At 44.5% G+C, this 21,026-nt stretch overlaps 1 protein-coding gene across 12 annotated transcripts in view; it reads right to left on the bottom strand.

The window, feature by feature from the left end:
* Positions 1-615: 615 nt before the first annotated feature.
* LHFPL2 (LHFPL tetraspan subfamily member 2) overlaps positions 616-21,026 on the bottom strand; it is a 140,385-nt gene continuing 119,974 nt past the window's right edge. For 6 of the 12 annotated variants that reach the window (XM_080573450.1, XM_080573455.1, XM_080573452.1 and 3 more), the window contains 2 exons: positions 15,782-16,560; positions 616-2,960 (listed from right to left, as the gene is read on the bottom strand). In XM_080573450.1, the coding sequence (XP_080429576.1) occupies positions 2,704-2,960; positions 15,782-16,211 (687 nt within the window). In that variant the 5' untranslated portion in view covers positions 16,212-16,560 and the 3' untranslated portion in view covers positions 616-2,703. Of the gene's footprint in view, positions 2,961-15,781; positions 16,561-16,763; positions 16,837-21,026 lie in introns of those variants that run through there. The other 6 variants (XR_013943350.1, XR_013943351.1, XR_013943348.1 and 3 more) reach the window with 5 other exon arrangements.

Genomic DNA, 21,026 nt, shown 5'->3' with positions numbered 1-21,026 from the left:
TGGTTACAAATGCGAACAAAAGCAAAACATGCCACTGAAAATACTTCCTTTGTATTTAAAAACCCCAATATTAAAAATTTTAAGCCTGCTGTAGATCGTAGCAGAGGTTGGCTAGTCACGTATAGTAAGGTTGTTCATGATTTACATCTAAAGCAAAGCAGTATATGGTCTCCATACATTTGGAAAAACTGACCTTATTCTGGCTAATCAAGTGTTGAAGCCAAAGCAGCATTTTCCTCACTAATATAGTCTCAAGACTTGGCAGTGGCAACATTGACATTGGATTGCTACCCACCTAAGACAAGCTAAAACTTTAAATCTAATTTGTAATTCGTTTTTTTCAACAGCTTATAGGCTACTCTTATTCTTACTAGCCCCTCTTTTCCCATTACGCTGTCCACAAAAGCACAACTGAGCTAATGCCCCAGCCGCGGTAGTGTGCACTCCAGTAGAGGGCTCAAGAGGAACGCCAGACGGATGTGTTGTACCAGCCAGCAGCTGTGCTGGGCTTCAAGTACAAGTAACATGCATGCCCTTCAGAGGGTACGTTTGTGTGTCTAGGAAAAAACACGAAAAGCACAAGTGTGGACAGGACAATATGGCTGTGAGGGTTGGTTTTTGTTTTTTTTTTTTTTTTTTTGGTCCTCGGACACCAGTTTGCACTAGTAGTTTTGATCTGTTAAACTAAATCTTTCTTTGTGCAGCTGGTTGGCATAAATAGCTGCAGACAATAACTTTGTTGTTTTGTTGTTGGTGTTGTGTTTTTAAAACTAAATATTAAGAATAAAATTACCCGTTTTAAAATCTAGACTGTGGTGGAAGTGGGCTGGAGCAACAGGTGGATGCAAGAAGAGGCTAGATTAAAACAATCCCTTTTTAATATTGCCAGAAGTTAATCCTGGTTTTTGAACAGTGGCTCAGCAGTCACCTCTGCATCCATCTGGCATGTGGCTTGAACACGCAGTGGGCACTGATGTGCACTGGCTGGGCGCTGAGGAGCTGAGGCTGCTTTGCTGCACAGGTCAGCCAGGCCTAGGCAGCATCTGGGGGGCTCAGCAGGCACTGAAGGGGTGCTCCAACACCAGGACTGCTCGTGCTTGCTTGCTAGCTCAAGGCTAGGCCTGTGCTTGCTGTAGTGGCTGCTGAATCAGTCTTGTATTTTGCATCACTGGGGAGGAGCACTGTATAGAAGTTAGTCTTCTACCTGCAGAGTAACGATTTTTAATATTTATAAATAGCTAATGGCACACTTTGATAGACTGACCTGGCGATAAACCGGAATCTCTGCTCACATTATACAGTGAAGTGATAGAGAGCATCGTTATTACTGGATGATGTGAAACATTACCACTAAGTAAGATGAGGAGTCTAAAATTCACTTAAATTTCATGAGAATTACTTCTCACATGAATTCTTCCCAATGCTCTTATGCCACAGTTGCATCATTCCTTTTTTTAAAATACCTTTAAGATTTGTTTTTATAAGCAGTTCTAGTAAGTGATGGGACAGCACAAGTAATGCAACCAACTGCCTTTGAGAAGAGAATGTCATTTGTGGCAAGGTCTGTTTTATTTCTGCTGATTTAGTTGGAAAAGGTTCCATACTACATGTGGTTTAAAAAATGGGAAAAGATCTTCCCACCCATTTAGAATTTGGCATGACTTCCTGAAAAATTTAAATTTCTTAAGGACTCAGCTGGCTTTGGGACATGAGACATACTGATCTGTAGACTAGGAATGAAGTTTCACTGGCAAGAGCAAGAATAATACCATTGAAGTCCAACATTTGATCTGCATTTGTAGAAGAGTCTGAAGCCCCTTCCCAGCTGTTGGCATTCACAAGATAATGCTAAGCTGTGCTGTGGGGAATTATCATCTGCTTGGGATTTCAGGGGTTTCAAACAAAAGCAGAGTAGCTGTAAAAATACTTCGCCGAACATATGGTAAAATGGTATTTCTAACAATTTTATCAGAGTCAAGTGAAAGCCAGTGTAACAACAGCTTCTGTGCATAGTCTAAATCAAAATAATTTACCTGCTAAACAACAAGGGGCATGCATCTTGTGTTGTAAGTTTCAAGCTGAAGAAAGGGATTCAACTTTAACTGCTTAAAGATTAATGTAAACTGTGTCACGTCAGCTTTGCTCTCCATCATCTTAACACTTCCGAGAAGGCACTGTACTTTAAGGAAGTTCAATATCAAAAAGCACCTCAATGAAAAATATGGTACCAAACCAGGTGGTGGTGAAATAGTCACAGGTGAGGGGAGCCCTTGGAAACAAAGCCTAATTAAAATAAGCTTCTCCTCCATATAAGAGAAAATGTGCTGGTTTTTATTATTTTAAATCCAAATTCTTCAAAGTGACCAAGGTGGGCAAGGCAATCCGATCAATCAGAATTTGTCAGTCATAACAGTATCCCCAAGGTATACATGATTCCTCACATCCCCAATCTGATTAGTATATTCCACAATGTCCTGATAATATAATGAAACTAAAAAATTCCCAAGTATTTACATTCTGCTTTCTTAGAATCCTTTATTCGATCCTCATTGCCCAGCAAGGAAGAAAGACCATTTCAGTAGTTCAGGGCTGGACTGCATGGGGCTCAATCACACAAATGGTGGAAACTGGTAAGTGGATCTCCTTATCCAGTCAATTATACTGAAAACTAATATCCAGGCACTGGTATTTTTCCCACTGGAGTTAAAGGAGGCAGATAAGGTTTTTTCCTTCTTCTATTTCTTCTTGCACTTTGTCACTGGATGTAGCAATTTCAGCTTGCGCCGAGAAGACCGCACAGATGAACGTCAGAATAGTGCCACCAATAGCAGTGTAGAAAGCCCAGCCCAGGGAGCAGTCTCCTAGTTTGTAAGCAGAAGCGTAATGTCCACAATAGCTTATTGCTTTCTGGCATCCCCAACCTGCAGGGTAAAGTATCAAGCCTAAGATAAGGAAGAGGCCTAGAAACAGAAACAGAAAGAAAAGACAGAAGTTTAACAAAAGATAAGTGTAACACCAAATGAAACACATGTACTAACAGTTATAATGACTACTACTGACTCATAAGTAAGAACTGGGAGAAGACAACTCTTCTTCATCCACCTTTCCTTTACTAATTGTATTAATACTAAATCACTGTAGTATTTACTTCGCAGCATTTTGTTTAAAACTGGAACTATCCTACATTATATGGATATATATGGATATACATATAATTACCTTGTTGTTAATTTTACTCTATGTATTCCTTTCCCATCCTTTGTTTTCAGACATTACTTACTGTTAGGTGTACAGAGCTTGCAAACATTTGAGCATCTCTACATACTGTCATAATTCCACATTTCAAATACCTACAAATGTTTGCATCAACTTACAAATTTGTATTTAGCTTTATTTAGTCATTCATAAATGTTTGTCCTTTTCCTCTGGATTTGTCCTATATTTATTTTCTTATCTGGAAAAAACAATCTCATAGAACATCTCCTTACATGTCCACATTAGGACGTAGTAGAAAAATCATCCCGCAATTTCAATACGCTTCTGCAATGAAGAGACTCTGGAGTCAGCCACTAATGAATGGAGGTAAGTATCCACTGCCAGTGTGTGGATAACACTGGGCTCTTCTAAAGAGGTGATCGGCTGCTGCAGAACTTACACAGGAAAGAATGTTTCTAGCAATGCAAAAGCAAAAGTCTCAGCTCCGGATCTTGCTAAACCACTTGAACTTATTTATTGTGCTTCTGTCTGGAATTAAAAAGCTCAGAGGAGATGTTTTGCTCATCTGATTGTCTCTCTTATTGATAGTTTTCTCTGAGGACCAATCTTTACCCAAGCAGTGAAGGGCTTCATTAGGAAATGAAAAGGTCATACTGGAGTCCCTGTATACATGATGCATCTTTGCACAAAGGTTACAGCTTTAATCAAAATGCGCAGTATGGTAGGGGTTGTAGTGCTTTCATACAAACTCTGCTAAAAATCACAGCGAGTTAAAAACTAATCTCCTTCCTACAAGGTACATAGCTAAACATGAAGACAAGTCATATGTATCTACATTTGCTTTCTACAGTTTTCTTTCAAATTTTACTCAGAAGAACACGAAGAATTACGCAAAGCAGTTTTTGCTTAAAGACAACCAATTCATTCAGAAAATGAATACGGCCCTTCCAAATCACAGGAGTAGTACACCTGATTTATTTGTCCTGCACTGTAGAGCCCTTTATTGCGCCTGGCATTTTGAGGCTGATAGCCAGTAAAGGTATTACCATCGTCTATAAGTGAGCTGAAAGTTGTGCTTTTTATTTGTGGCACTGGTTCATTCATAGATTTCATCTTATACCACAATTTCTACTAGCTAATGAAATAGGAAAGTCTTGTTGTTTCTCTGTACTAAGAGATTACCAAGAACAACTGTTAAGACTTGTTCCCATCTTCTATTCAGCTAGAACAGCCCATTCTGCAGTACATTAGATTTCCTTAATTGTTTGTTTAAAGAAATTCAGCCAAATTAAAAATAATAATTCCTAAGAAAAGCTGAGTCCTTGCTAGTAAGCATAGAATATACATAAAATGCAAAAACATCATCCAACTGTGTAAAATTAATGTCTGTAAATGCCAGACATTTCACAGAAGTCATTAATCCAATATTTTTCTAATGATGATAGAACAACATTGGCATGAATGAACTAAATGCCACTATTTTTGAGGGCAGCAAAATCTGCTAGTGAATGATACCCATTCTCTTTGAAGGGATTTCATCACTGTTTACATTTAAGAACCAGCGACAAATTTTGTGCAGCATTTCCTGTCTGATTGGCCAAACTACATTAAGTGTAAAGTATTGCTTTATCTTGGACGGACCTGGATAAGCTGTGCTTTCATCCTGCTGAGCCCAGCAGCCCTTTCAGACTAAACACCAGCAGTTCCTCTCCTCAATTCATCACTAGTTTCCTGTTCGGCGTAACCAGCATGACTAAACAATGTATTTTTCTGGCTGTACATTATTAATATGTTCCAGTTGCCATTTTCTCTAATGATCACAAGCCCTTTGTTAGTTAAAAATCACCAGCACTGAATTACAAAGCCAGGCCTGAAATGCCGTTGTAGCTGCTGCTGCCAAGGAAGTTTTTGACGTTTACCACCCCATCACTAACAAACCTGGAGGTCCTGTGTTTAACTACAAACTAGCTTCCAGCTGAGTCATGGCAGGACTGAGAAGTTACATCCACCTCTTTTAACCAAAAATAGAGCACTGAATGACCCCTGAAAGCTACTGTTTCACGAGATGTATTGCCCTAATTGAGAAGCCACTACCCAAAACTCAGCCACCACCAAAAGGCTGCAGAACTGCTGTCAAGTGTAGTCATCAGCACATTACTGAATTCAGACTTTTTTTTTTAAGGGTACAGAAAATTCCTGAAGAAATGTTGAATGCAGCCCACAATTGGGTAAACTACAGCCACTTTCTCAGTTGAAAAGATCTGGAGAAAATTTAACTGTGACCATGGCCACAGCCCAGATTCTCACCTCTTCCCCCCATCCCCTTCAGATAGCTAACTTGTGAATCACGTTGGCCTAGTGTAATAAAGGGGGGGGGGTAGTTTTCACCACTGAACCTCCTTTCTACTCCATTTCAGTGCAGACACAGAGCTTCTGAGAACACACCCCACTATCACTAATATTTACCGTCGTTTGTAATTTCAGTAATACCTGGTTCCTACTTGTTAGGGAAAGTTAATAAAGATTATCCAATTAAGCCAACCCAACGCACCCACAACAGAAATGGCACTCCTTGGGTTTCACACTGACTAACAGCAGGCGGAGAGGAATGGACACCTCATCGTGTAATCAGCTCAAAGCTCCAAAGGGCATCGGCGGAGCTGTGCAGGGTTCAAAGGTACCCTCCTGACTCTCCCTCCCCGTGGAGGCTGCCCAGAAAGGGAGGTTCGAGTAAAGGACCAGGAGGAACTTCGTCTGCTGCTTCCCAGTGACTACAGAAGGGACGGTCACATGCTACAGAGCTCATCTCAGTGGTTCCTGTTGCTTAAACAAAATGGATGGAAGATTCCTTATCATCCAGCCTCAGAGCAAACCATGGTCTAAAGCAGAAGTCAGCAGAAGAAGGCACTTCTCTGTCCAACCACCTGTAGCCAGAGCAGCAACTTCCAGAGACCAGAACTGCTCTGTGCTTCTGGAAGCACAGATGCAAAAGGAAGGAAAGGAAAAATGCTCATGGGGAGAGAACAAGGTCAGGTGTATTAGTGGTAGCAAAGACAGGAGAGGTTGTGATGCTCTTGGAAAGTCAAGCTCTACTTTAAACAGGAGAAATGGTTAAATGCAATGTGAATAGTTCAGTCTGTGTGCTCTCACCGCTAACCGAAGGGTCGCTGCACAACCACTTTAAGCAGCATGCAAAACCCACAGGGGTGTTTCTGTGGCTAGTGCCGTAGCCTTGATCTACATCTCACACACATGCAAGCAGCTACAGTTGAGCAAAAAACAATTACAGGATAGCATCTGGCCAGACTGGTAAATTTTCAGCACTGATTTCTCATGCTAGTGTCCACAGGGCACAGCCTGGCCAGGTCCCTTACAACTCTGCTTAATTGCCTGTGTCTCCGCCTTTCTGTAGCCCGCTGCTCAGTCCCTGGGGCTCACCTGCCTGCATCTCTCCCGTTTTTGTTATTTATATTCACATTCCTGCAGAGCTTGGCAGCTCTGCTCATAGTTTCTGCCTCCAATAGCTGACAGCGTCCTTTTCAGACAAGGCACGCAGAGACAGAGAGCAAGAAACAAGCGAGATAACCCTGAGCAGCACACTGGCAACTGTTTCATCATGTCCATAGCCTCCCTTGCAACAAGACAGAGGGAAAATGAGGATTAACTGGTTTCCAGACATTTATGGACAGCACAAGGCAGTGTGGGGGTACTTGGTTTTGTTTTCTGAAGCGCCCACAGAAGGATGGTGGAGAAGGGCAGTGGATAGGCTACATGGAGCCAGGAGCAAGTGAATGAAAGGTGGCAGAGTTTGTCCTGGAGCTCACAAGGTGCTGGAACAGGAGCCAAGTGGCTCGTCCTTGGCCTCCATTCATAATCACAGCGCACAGAGACACAAGACCACTTCCTAGCACAATCTACTGAATCGCATAAAAGAAATTACTCTCTGGATCAATTAACTCTTACAAGTCTTGAATTTGACTCTGTCACTCCTATACTTGACATATTTAAATATTCCTTCTGTATTTAATCCGCATTTTGCGGCTTTCTAAGCTGTTTAATGCTGTAAGTTAAGATTAAAGCACTTAAATTTTCATTAGTCATAGAAGTACAAAGCTTATTTCTGTGTTGTATAACTATGTCAGCATAATCTAATGAAGCAACAATTATCTCCTGTCGACAGTTTGCCTTAAGATGGATCTGGCAGGAGTACAGTAGATTATGATGATAATGATTTCTTAATAAATCACTTCTTGCTTTTGTCCCAGTGTATCTGAACAAAAGCCAATCTTCAAGACAGAATCAAGAACAGAGAACAAAATTTTTTCCTTTCTGAAGGAAAGTTTTCCGCAAGGAATACTTTCAGTTCCTGTCGCTAACATACAGTAAATTAATTTTAATTCACGGCCATCTACCTGTGAATTACTGCTGCTTGTTTCTCCTGCTGGGAGGAACAAATTCATTCTGAAAACATGACATGAGGCTATTTTCCACTGCGTTCCTATACAGGCTTGCAGGGCTCAAGCGTGCTCTGTCAAAGACTTAACCCCCTCTCTCTTCGCACAGCTGCCTTGCAGTGGATGCAGCATTACTTACATTTAACTTCTTGTTAGTCGCTGCCAGCACTCCTATGCCTTTACTCTTAGGATTCCTTAAAACAGAGATCTGAAACTAGGCTGCACAACACGGTCATGTGCTTATGAAAAACAGCAGAAACTTTATTTAAAAAATCTTTTTATCTCCAGATAACTCACCTAAAACTCCCTGTTTTAAGTCTGTCAGCAGAGAACATTTTCCCATGTTTCACTGTAGGGAATTTGCCCCCATAATGTTATGTAATCAATTACGAGGCACCTGCACTCAAAGAGAAGCCTGAAGAAATAGAAAATTTAGATTAGATTTAAATTTTGTTAGGATTATTAGTCTGTTCTTGATTACAACATAGACAACCAGTTAAACACTAGCCCTTCTATGTTGAAATGATATAAAAGCAGCTTCCTCCTCCTAAAACACCTAGGCAAAACCACTTCTCATACTAAGAAATATCAGTATGAACAGACAGTGCGTTGCTGTGAGGGAAAATTCTGAAGACAGTTCAGCAATGATCTTTGTATAAGAAAACTTTTTTTTTTTTTTTTTAAATCTGTGCTGCAAGAGTTTTTCCCCTTCCTAAGGGCCTAGAACTGCAGCGAGCAATTGTTTCTGCTGGTTTTTACACTCCGCTGTACCGTTGCTAGGCTAACATCACAGGAGACCAACAAACTGGTCAATCATGACGGGCATCTGTGTGTCACGCCGCGTGCTGGGGGTGAGAGCTGCACGAACGCTTTCTCATTCCATCCCTGGGATCAACCCTCAAGAAGGGGGTTGCGCAGATGCCTGTTTAGATAAGTGGAGGCATGCTATTTAGTTTTGACAGTCTCCCGTGCAGCTGCTGTTGTGCCACGTTAAACAACAGCGTATACTAACAAAGCCAATTTCCATTGCAAATCCTGAAACTATCTTCTCATTTCCTAGCAAAATAGAAAAAAAAAAAAAAAAGTTTTAAATGCTGCTGAAGAAACAGGAAATTAAGCAGCTGCGATCAATGAGGTGGCAGTGCAACAGGCCCCCACAGAGCAGGCACAACCCAGCAACAACATTTCAGCAGAGGAGGAGAAAAACGGTGAAGGCGGGGAAGGATTAGCCTTGTTCAACACCGCGCAGGCGGTGCGGGCAGTGGCTCTGCTTGTTCTCCTTCTCTGTGCAACCACAGCAGATTACTGCTTTGGTGCAAGGGCACGCCACCAGCTAGGCCAAACAGCCCTGCCTTTACAACTTGGGGTCAATGCAGTACGCTGCCCTAACCCAAAGAGGCTTGTGCAGACGCACGCAACTTCAGTGACAGCCACCACGTAACAGACACCTTCAGGACCGCCAATGTTTCGGCAACCAGCTCTTAATCTGATCGAAGTCAGCGGGGGGGGCTCAGGGGGGCAGGCAGTGCCAGCGGGATGCAGCCAGCGGGGCCCACGGTCTGTACCCAACCTGCCACCCTCGGTCACCCTGGATGAGGGCCAGCAGCCCCGAGAGCAAGCGGCTGGCTGCAGCGGCCTTCATGCAGAAAAGCAAGGGAAGAACCTCTGCAGGGTGTGGGAACAGGGACCCGAACGCGTGGTGGAGGATGTGCATGACAGGAGGTAGAGGGGAAGGCTACAGGGGAGATGCTGGGGCTCTTATGACTATTACGTATATTTTGCTACACACAGAAAAATCCAAAAAGAAGTCAGTTTATAAAGCCTTGATGTGGGTTGCTTTGACAGAATGACAGCATATGGGGGATTCCTGTATGGGGCTTGGGGTTTTTTGGGTTTGGGGTGGCTTTGTTGTATTTTTTTTTCCAATATTGGTATAATCTTACTGCTTGGTATTCTCTTTAACAAAGTGCAAGCTTGTAGACTGCTTTCAGGAGAGGAGGGGAGCAAATTGCATCTCATTATGCTTGTGACGACCTCACCCATCACCCAAAACCCCTGCTCCCTACCACCTCGCCCAGACCCCCCTGTTCAGCTCCATCCTCGCGTGGGGCCAGCGCGGAGGCGCAGCCACCACCAGGGCATTGGGAGCCTTCAACCTGAGGCAGCTGATAGCAGGTTTGAAGCTGCCACATGAGAAACTAAACTGTGGATGGTTAAATTCGGGAGGTTCCTTAGTTAGGAAAGGAAATACCAGGCAATGTCAAATATTCCGTCCACGAAAAGCAGAGGAAAAGACCCAGCACGTTTCACAGCTCTTGCCGTAACCTCTTCCACTGCTGTCCAACTGGCTGCTGCCAGTGCCCTCAAAAACATGAATCGGTTGTGCTGAATCAGCAGAAAGGGAAAGAAAAACACCTCGTGACCACGGCTCTGTAAAGGAGGCCAAAGCAACAATCCGCCTCAGCTTAAACAAAGAGGTGAAAGGGCTCCGAGACATTTTTTCGTTCTGTTCCATTTCCTCGGTACCAACCCCGCAGCTCAAGCAGACCGCCCTCACCCCTCTGCCTGCCGAGGCCAAGCTGCTTTCATCTTTTTTTCCTGTGTTCAAATGCAAGCACCGCCTCTGTTGCATTTGGATATTCTCCTGCAGGGTTTGCTGCCTGTATACGACAGCAGCATCGGTCTTGGCTCCGATGCCTGGAAGGAAATACCCACCAGAAGGGGATCCCTCCTCTGTTATTTCCCTCCCTGCCCCTCGCGGGGCAGCCAGCTCTCTCCCAGGGCAGCAGGATGCAAGGGAGATGCAAAGGTGTTCCCAGCATCCCGCCAGCACCACTACAGGTAATGGACCTTGGTGCACACACGTGCCCCAGTGAAGCGTTTCTCAGGGAATCACGCGAGGGCCTCACACTGAACACCATTTGATGGCATTCTTTGCTGAAAACACCAGCTGCCCCACTGTGATTGTGAAGACCTGAGCATTTACAGTCTGCTGAGTGTCTGCTCATCCCTGTGAGCCCACTTCGGTAGTGTAGGACGTGAGCTGACCTCCAAATCTAACCAAACACTGACATCTTCACTTTATTTCTTTAAAGTTGCTAATACCGTCCGTCCCTCAGGCCCAACAGCAATTTAGCACTTAAACTCATTTTCTTTCCCTGGCATACTCCCTCTTGCTCCAACACAGCAGTCCCCTTAGCTTGAACTTTCAGCAGCCAAGCGTGTATTAGATGTCGCGCTGGCATTTGGCCATGTAGGTTACAGGAAGCACTATACCACAGACAGCAAGAGTGGTTCAGACTGTCAGGATTTCCATTAGAAATACCCTCCTTCCCCCAGCGTCCCCCCCCGCCCTATTTTCTTTCTTCCCACCCCAAGAATTCAGAACTCTGGCATCAGAAAAGAAAAATTGTAAGCTGAATCCAAGAGGAAATATGCTTTTGAAAAATGCATGCTCTGCACTTTAGAAAGACAAACAAGAAGTTCCCTTGCCATTGAGGGCAAAACTGCTCTTGCTCTGCTTTGCTGCTGCCCAGCAAGCCACAGCCTCTTGTCACCCGCAGGCAGCCACGTGAGTGCACACACTGCTTTCCTTGCTCGCCAGCTTGGCCCCTTCTCTGACACAGCAATGCTTCTTGACAACATGCAGTTGAACATCCTAAACCACTCTGCAGCTACCACGAGTCTTCACATCACGCTCGGAGCCTTGGTGCACTGCTCCAGCAGCCTCATGCCCCCGCTGCAGCTTGCTCTCCTCCTGCTCCACCTCAGAGGGACGTCCTGGCTGCCCTCCCGCTTCCTCCCCACAACTCCCAGTGGCCTCCTCAGCTCCTCGCAGCCAGGGGCGATCAGTCCCACACACCACCAATCCCCCAGAGATCCCCGGCCGGTTCCCCCCCGCCAGCAGCTCCCAATCCTCTTTGCCTTCAGATGGTTCCCGTCAGGCTCTGCTTGGGTCATCCTCCCCATCAGCCACCCGCCCACGTGGAAACAATGACCAACACGTACAGCATGCTGAACTGTTTCTCAGTGCATGAGATGTAAAGATGCAGCTGGCTTCAAAGCAGGTTTTGCATCCTGGTGTTAGAAAACTGTCCAGAAACCTCCTTGCATTTGAGAGTACAGCTCCTGCAGCTGAACTACTGCCCAGGTTCTGCATTAGCATCTAAGAGAGACCCACAAGGGAACACAGCCGGTAACAGGAGAAGGGATGAGCAGTAATATGAGTTAAAAATAATAAAGCATAGAAAGGAGAGAAGAATGAACAGAGGAGAGCTGAGAACAGAAAGCGCAGTGGGAAGAGGCTTCAGCGTTTGGGCCTGAGCAGGACCGGTGCCAGGGGAAGCCAGCCTCCTACAACAAGGTGGGAGAACCAGAGGAAAAGCTGGACAGCAATAAAATGGGGTGAAGTATGAAGGCAACCTCCACACGGGGTGAGGAGAGCAGAACACTGAAGTGGGATGCTGACACAGTCTCATGCATGAAGAAGCTTCGTCACCTCCCCAGCCATGCTGCAGGAGGAACCGCCGGCGGGCGACGGAGGGAATCCCAAACTTGCAGCATTTGGGCCCCAGAAGAGGAAGTGTGAGGAAGGGGCGAAGGGAACCCATCCCTGCCAGCTCTCTGCCTCAGGACTAGGGGGCTGGCGGGGTGCAGGGGCAGCCGTGGGGACAGCCCCATGGATGAAGCCAGCTGCAGGCCGTGTGGGCTGCGCTAATGGAGAGTGCCAGAAGGCGAGGAAAGGTTTTTGACGATCAACAGCATAAACAACGTTGTGTTTGGCTGGCTTGGGCTGCATCCTATGCTACCCCCATCCTGCTTACCTTTCAGTTATATTACTTATCACAGGGAAGTACCAAAGCCCAAACAAGGCTTGTAAACATAAGTAATCATCATACATTTGTACCACAGTGTATCGGTAGGGGATCTCCAATTACTTACTTCATAGAACTAGGTGTTTACTCTGACAATCTGCTTTGAATTGGTTCTTATCAATTACTGTATAGTAACACACTGCCTCTTTTAGCCTCTGCACTTCACATGATTCATTGACTGTAAAATTAGAATGCTTTCCCCCAAAAGACATTTGAATGAAAGTCTGCCTGGACTCCTTGCTGCTGGATAGTAATTATCTATTTAATTACACGGCTCCCTTCTCTGCACTCTCTATTGCAGGAAAAAGATTCTTTTCCAGATGAAACAACCTGCAAACATTTCCAAAACCAGGATCGCTGATTACTATTTCTACACGTCCAGAGTGAAAGGCATGTAGAAAGGCGTGCAGCCTGAAAACAACTGGTAAAAGATTGTGCTCTATTACACAGGAATTACAGGATTTCAAACAGAAGCCATATTTTCTCCCTTTATAACTTTGTATTTATAATTTTCTGCAACAACAACAACCCTCTGTGGGCCAGATACGTACATGGCTCCTTCCCACTGACCTAAATGAGAGTTTGCACATTTGTCCAAGGGCCGTAGCAGAAAAGATGTGGCTTTCTGTTCTATAATTTCACTGTAGGCATCATCCAGGTCACAACCAATGTTGCTAGACAGAAAAGATATATCCGGTATCTGTTTTTGTTTCTTCATGATGAACTCCAGGAATAAATTAACTTGGTGTATGTTTTTAATTATATTAAGTATCCACAGCAAAGATATAGAGATTTTAAATGAGATTAAGTCTGCAAGATCCTGAGTTCCTGTAGATGACTCTACTGTGGGCGCATCTCATCTTTGAAAATGAGATGTTTGACATACTTAGAGATATCGGGTTGATATACACTGATAAACAAAATGATTGTGTGAATTCTTTTCCTACTCTTATTTTTAAAAAAATAAATTACTCACATTTGAAAGAATGATCTTAAATTTAAAACAACCAGGCAGGGCTGTACCAAGTTGTTCTCTGGCCAGGGTATTAGTCTAGATATCATAATCCTCATATGGATTAACCATGCCGACAAGTATCCTTCTTACAACATGCTTAAGTGTTTTCCAAAACTCAGGGACTGAGAAAGTTGAAATTAACAGCTGTGATAAGTCATAAGAAAAATACTTTCAACTAAGTAAGCAGATGCTGTAATGCTACTGGCACAAAAGTAGCAGTGGACCCAATAAAATTAATCTTGAGAAAACGAGTTGCTAGCCACAAGACGCCTGGCTGCAAATATTGGCAGGCGTATTTCTCATAGCAACAGTTTCAGTAACGCGACCTTTCAATTACCCAGTTTCATGCTGTGTCATTTATCTGAATTATAAGAAGGGAAGTGCTTCTATTCTCAGTGCAGCTCAAACAGGACTTCTCTATCCTCTAAAATATAAGAAATGTTTTGTCTACCGTATTGTTCAATGGCTCCCTTTACAGGCACAGCTGGTTTGATAATAAAACCTAAAACTGTCACATTTTCTCACAAATAGACGGTCTCCAGAACAGTTCGCTAAGATAAGAATCTACTTGCTGTTAGCTTTCATGTCAGACCACAGATACTTTGAGATGGCATCAGAACCGTAAGTCTGGTTATCTTTTCAACAGACCCAAGTACGATGAGCCAAAGATCTACTTACACCACTAACTGATCTCTCTCACACAAATATACCTCCAACAGAAAAGAAGTAATGTAATCTCTTGAAGAACAGGTTTCATGGACTATTTCTGAAGTACAGAGTGAGAAAGCAAGGAGCTAAAACCTTCTACTGGCTATAATTCGCACTACAAAGACACTTGTCACAAGGGTGCTGACAAATTCTGTAACCCAGGAACAACTGCAGCAAGACACGTAATTTTTACTTAAAGGACATTCATCTGCTAATTCTCTGCCATCACCTGAACAGTGTGAGTCAACACAGGGCCCCACAGCACAAACCTTAGGTTGTGGGTAACACCAAACAACCTGTACGCTTTCACACCACAGCTGCACGAAGCTGAGGACAGTGAGAGCCAACGCCACGGTGCTTCAGGAGCCACCGTTGGCTGTGGTGCATAAAGATGGCTTCAGCCCTCGGTCAGGCCAGAGGGAGCAGCCACCTCGCACAGGCCCGAACGCCCCGTCCAGCCCCTCCTGCCCAGGCACACGAACGTGGAGACCATCCATCGGCTGTACAGGTGAAGAGGGGGGAAGCTGGACTCTTGATTCCAGCGAACAAGACCAAACTCCTGGTTCTTGTATACCTAAACCACTGTCTGAATTGTGAAGATCTGTTTAAGAGCACCACCAAGAGGGGAGGCGGAGGTGGCCCTGCTCACTCCCACCTTCCCCACAGCTCTCTGGGGGCAGTCAGTAGCAGCAGGGGACCTCTCTTCTCCCTCTGACCGCCCCACATGCTCGTGTGGACACCCACACACAGGACAAGCCTCCCACCGCTCACAGCGAGCATGGAAAGCCAAGTGCTGCTCTGGCTGGGCCTTTCCAGCTTCAGTTCGTGCTATGGTCATTTAATCCCTCAGTCCAACAGAAACAAGATATATCTAGAACCAGTTCACCTTTTCAGGCAAAGTACAATGGGGACAGGGAAAAAATAAGCTCTCTGGGCTCCATAATTGCTGCTGAGCAACAGGCTGGCCAAAGGAAGGGTTTATTGTCAGGTATGACTAGTCCAAGCTCATGTCCTTGAGGGAGGCAGCTTTGCATGAAATTCCGGAGAACAGGGTGTGTGACTGCAGGCTGCCACCCCCGGGGTGGTGGCATTTGCTCTCACCATAGTCATGAAGAGCCTGGAACTGCCTTGGGTCTATGGAAAATTTACTAAAGTAGCGAGAGGGAGATGGACTGCCTTAACATGAGAATTAACTTTGCTCTCTGCTGGTAACAAAGGAGAGAAGTTTTTGTTACCGAAAGAAATTCACGCAGAGGGAAAACACAGAACAGCAAACAAAAGAAACACTGGTCAGTTCATTTTGGCACACAACAGGCTGCAATCCTGCTGCCAATGTCAATGTATTACATGCTGTGTAGCTATAAATTTCAGCTGTGTTTGAATAAACACCAGCATATAGAATCGCTTTGGGTCTGTCTAATGAGATCTCCTTGCAGACACTACAGAATTAGTATGTTTCTCCAGCTGAGTGGCACAAAAATTAAAATTGTTAGTTGCTCTCAAAACGCACGTACCTGCAATCCCTTGTAGCAGTCCACAGACATTAAAAATACTTTTCTTCATAATACTCTGCACACACATAGTAAAGACAGACACAAATGCTACGGCACAGAGGATCAGAATTCCCATAGCTAGGAAAATAGCGGTCGCCTGCCAGAACCCACTGGCAATCTCATTGAAGTTTTCGGCGTAAGGACCACAAAGCGTGTCTCGTCTAGAAAGCTGCATGTGGGAGATTCGTGTGCAGCGCCCGTAGATGCCCAGCGTTGGATGGTAGGGCTCCTGTGATCCTCCTGTTCTGTTGTCCATGTCCTCGGAGCTCAGTGGCTTGGCTTTGCCGATCAGCCAGTCCGCACTCATGAAAGCAATGAGCTCTGCAAAAGCCACCACAATACTCAGAAGAGTCCACAGCATCGACCGACACGTTACAATGACATGACACATATTGGTGTCCAGTGCTTGTGATCAGTGCAGTTGGCAGTCTTAAATCCAGGCACGAAGGGGAAAAAATTAAATTAAAGCAGAGAAAAGGGACCCTAAGGAAATCACTGTTGCGGCTCTGCTTGCTCTTTCAGTTCTCTCACACCAGCCAAGACGAAATTTCTCAGGAGAAAAAGTGAACTGCTCAAAGTTTTGCTAGCAGTGCGGTCATTTGTTCTCGCCGTTTAGTTCCTCCTTTTTTCTTTCTCAGATGCTGAAGTACGCTTTTCGCTCTTACTGTTCATACTGGCACATGACGCTCCGGGCTGGCAGGGCAGGCTGCAAGGACTGCCCACTGTTTGACATCACACACCTACAAGAGAGAGAGACCACATCAGCAGGGAGAAAAAACCTTCATCTCCACCCCCGCACATCCCAACAACAAGCTGGAATCTTGTGTGGGTCCAAACCGACACACTGGAGCTCTCACGAGGGCTCGTCACACAGAGCCTGCTGGAAACCTCCCTGTCTCGTCCCAGGGGAGCGATCAATCTCCCGCAGCCCGGCTGTACGTACGCTACTATCTGCTCCGTCCCGTCCCACCGCGGCTCCGTGTCTGCGAGCGAGGTCTCCGTAGCCGAGCCGTCCCACCCACTCCCCCCAGCACGCCCACATCATCTTCCTCTGCTCGAAATTACCAAGGTTGCTGGCAGCGACCCAGCGGAGCTCTCGTACGTGTTTAAGCGGTTTTGCAGCCGCGCAGCTGGGCTGAATGGCTGCCCTGCCCTGCCGGGGGTCCGGGCAGGAGGCACGGGGCGCGCTGCGGGGAGCCCCTCGGGGACAGCCCCTGCCCGCCAGGATGCGGAGGTAATGCAGGGACAGAGCCCGGACCCAAGGGACGGGGTTGCAGAACTGGTGCACCTTGAGGTCCTCCTGCTTTAAAGCCAGGATTTCGCAGCAGTGACCTGCCGGCAGGCCTGTCGCGTCTCATGGCGAACGGATGCTGAGACTGGCAGCCTCAGGGTGACCTGCACCACTGCTAATGCAAATCTGTGGAGCAATGTCCTGGTGACCTGGTTTGCCAGTCTGCTACGGGCTCCTTCATGCCCTCCATCTGCTCCTCCTGCAGCCCTCTGTGGGCTGGGACTACAGCAAGATATTCCCCAAGGGCCTTCCCTTTCTGCTGCCTTTGAACAGTAGCTGATGACATTCCCAGAGCTATACTTATCATGGTACAAGAGGCAATTGGAGATCATTACACTTCTAACTCAGATCCAAATATCTTCCTTAAAATAACAGACGGATCAACACACACGCCTCTGTGCTTGAACTTAAAATGTGTCGCTTGGAAAAAGGGGGAGAACAGGAAATGCACTCATGTTATCCCCTCGGCGATGGGAGCACGGCGCTTTCAAGTTTTACTCACACACACACACAAAAAAAGATACCAGCATTCAACCAAAGGCAAAAGAATGAGAAGCAAAACAGTGCCTCATCACTACACCTCTGCCAAATATAAAGGGCTCAGCAAATAGCACAAAAACAGACATTCCCTTCCTTTACTCATTTTTTTTTTTTTTAGCTTTGTCAAAGAGCAAGGGAGTTGGTGTTCAATTTCTTAGGAGTTTTTGAGTTCAGAGGTTGAATTCTTAGTCCCACTGAATGCAAAACTAAAAAAAAAAAAAACACAATTTCAACAGATTCAGAATTTAATCCAGCCATTTTTACTCTCTCCTACACTAGGATTAGTGAATTATACGCAAGATCTTATCCACATTACTCTTCTTCCTCATCTAGATCTGTTTGCAGATTCCTCTGGGACTTGAGGATGTATGGACCTAAGCTGCCATGCGAACAACTGGATTTTGCCACCCTCAGTTCACTGTTACCACACTGCCTGTTTTTCTGAAGAGGCTCCTGCCTCTTCCTGGTATTTTACTTAGTGCTTGGAACACAGGGCACAATCTGCAACTTTCAGCCTCTCTATTGCCACTAGCCAACAAGAGAAAGACATCAGAAAGCACCAGAAAAAGTGCACAGTGCACATCTGGCAATCAGACAACTAATTTCATAGGCTTTATTAGGTTAATTATGAAAATTTACTAAATTACATGTTAGGTAAAGGCAAAACACACTTTGTTGTGCTTTAGCTGTGCTGTGATAATAGCTCAGCTCACTTTGTTTTTTCCCTGGAAAATCTGGGAAAAGCATGAAGTTTTCAAGCAACCTGACATACAGATGACTCGAATACACCCTTTGTAATAACAGAGAACTAAAGTGTCAGCCTGCCAAAAAAAAGTTAATTCTCTCAGTATTTCCACTTTAAATAATAACTGGAACGTAGGAAAAGCATACATTCTTCTGATGTTAGCGGCACGATTAAAGAGAATTTAATAAAAAACATCTTTATTTTCAAGAGAAGTTCCAAAAAGCTCTAGAATCTGTATTTTTGTGCAAGCACTGCTCCTGTGTTAAATCCTCATCTTTCTAATTAACTCTACTTTAATTAAGGTGCAAAGGACAGCAGTGGAACACCCATCACAGCTCGTACAGCTCACCCTGTACCCACATAAAATGATAAAATACAGTTTATTGAATGTAGAGGAGAACAAAGTTCATGTGTATTTAAGTATGTACGTAGAAACTTAATATGAACAGTGGAAGTCATAAAAACATGTTTCTGATAGCAAATGTTGGACGCATGGTTAGAACCAGAAGGAAGAGTCCACGCCACTACATTCTTTTCCATTTGAAATGCAAGCTCAAAAATACGTTGTGGTAGCATTTTAAAATAAAGTACCTCCAGAAAAATCCCTGCATGAGCATAATTGCCTGGTAAAAATGGCATGGAAGCAGTATCAAATCTCTGGACTTCACTGGAAAATAAACTTCCCAGTTTTGCTATGCAGCAAAACTTCAAAGCATGTGGAAGTTAGTAAGTGTCACCAATAATGACAGTTCAACAGCACATACTTAGCTTTCAAATGAAACCTTCACAACTCAGCTTTTCCAAAGTAACTACCACTTTATTCTGGTATGAAAAGCATCTCCAGAGACACCCATGATTATTCACAGGAGAGCACCTGCGTAACTTGGTTCTTGTACTAGTGATAATCTTGAGCGTGACTGCCAGTCCTGTACACCTTCTTTTATACGGAAAAGGACAAAAACATGCAAGGAACATGGTGCACAGGTCAGGGGAGGGGCAGGGGGCATTTGTTACTTGTGAGACTTGGCAGAGAAAGGTTGCAGATGAAGCACTGGAAATAATTCACAGTTCAGTCGCGCTTGCAGTCAACCTTTTCCTTCCCTACATGCACCACCTTGAGTTTCCAAATGAATTTACCCAATTCTTCAATGACTCCAACAAAATGCGTGCACCATACACCAAACTCTCTCCAGCTACACACTGCACTAAATACCTGTGCTTCTTGAAGCTGCCTTCCAGCATGCTGCTCACCCCTTTTTCTCCCATTTTTGCTTCATAAAAGTTCAAGCTACTCTCCTGTCAGGCTGAAAACTGGCTATTTATTCCTCCTCTCAGTTTCCCAGACCTTGATGAGTTTTTTCCACGATAGAACTGCATGTTCTTCACAGCACGCCACTCAACATCCACTTCTGAGCGACTGTCAAATATTTGTTTTGACAGCCCAAACTCAAAATATACAACGGCTGTTTAACCCCGCTGGTATAAACTCACTCAAATCAATTCTCATTGAGGAAGCAGACTCCTTGTTTTAGGATCACCCCTTACTCATTTGGGCCTGTCCCTGTTTTTATGGCCATGTTCTTCATCTGTGGGGGTGAGTTATTTAGTGCAGTGTGTAGTTGGGGTGGGTTGGGTCCCAAGAGCCACCCCACCCCACCCCCAGCTCCTCAGTTAGCCGCTACAGCTGTTGGATGCACCGCAGAAGATCTCTGAGTTAAACACACATAGTTTTTTTTTGTTGTCGTTTTGTTTTGTTTTTTGAGGGGAAAGGTGTTTTAAAATGTGGTTCATTTCAGCCAACCAGTTCATGCTGTGCCCCTCCAAAACCACTAAGGCAGCAGCAAACTGATGCTGCAGCAGGATCAAGTGGCAAGAGGACCTGCAAATGGTTTTCAATGCCAAGGTCAAAATATCAGGAAACTTCACCCCTTCACCCTCAGTCTCATTTACTCTGTTCCCTCAACCATGCTCATAGTCAAACTCGCCATTTAGTGAAGTTTAACAGAGTTAAAAGATGGTAGATCCTGACAGCATTCAAAGAAGATAAAACTGAGTTCCCAAATGAAGGGGGAAAAAAAGAAAAAAAAAAAAAGAAAAGAAAACATATATGTTGGTTCCTTTAGTCTAACAAAACATGCTAGTTTAAAATATCACTAGAACTTTCTCTTTAGACACAAGTCTGACAGCCAGATATTATGCCTCAAGTTATACTTCCACATCTGTCACTAAGAATATTTAGCTGTTGCCTTTTACCACACAACATTGCTATATGCTAAGGAAATAAATAACATCTAATTTTCTGAACTACATAAAGAAACTCACTTGTCTCCATTTTGCTCACACTGCCAAAACCAAGAAGTCAGAAGCTGATCCAAATTATAATATTTGAGTAAAAGTTTTGATCTTTGAGATGTTGAGCTGGAGAGTTTTGCTCTGGCATACCATGCAGATAGGAAGGAACAGCTGCAAAGTTCAAATCTGAGTCAATCACATACATACCACTGCTGTTTATTTTAAAAAAGGTGTCCTACAAGCAAAGCTCAAGACCCGCAAGTACCTTCCAGAACAATGTAATAGACAGTCCTTCAAGCTCCCCTTCTGGTTTTGACTGGGGGGGCTCATACTAAACC

Source organism: Anser brachyrhynchus, assembly GCF_964034855.1.
Source record: "Anser brachyrhynchus genome assembly, chromosome: Z".
Taxonomy (NCBI): domain Eukaryota; kingdom Metazoa; phylum Chordata; class Aves; order Anseriformes; family Anatidae; genus Anser; species Anser brachyrhynchus.
The sequence above is the reverse complement of the archived record's forward strand: the minus strand, read 5'-3'. Positions and strand labels throughout refer to the sequence as shown.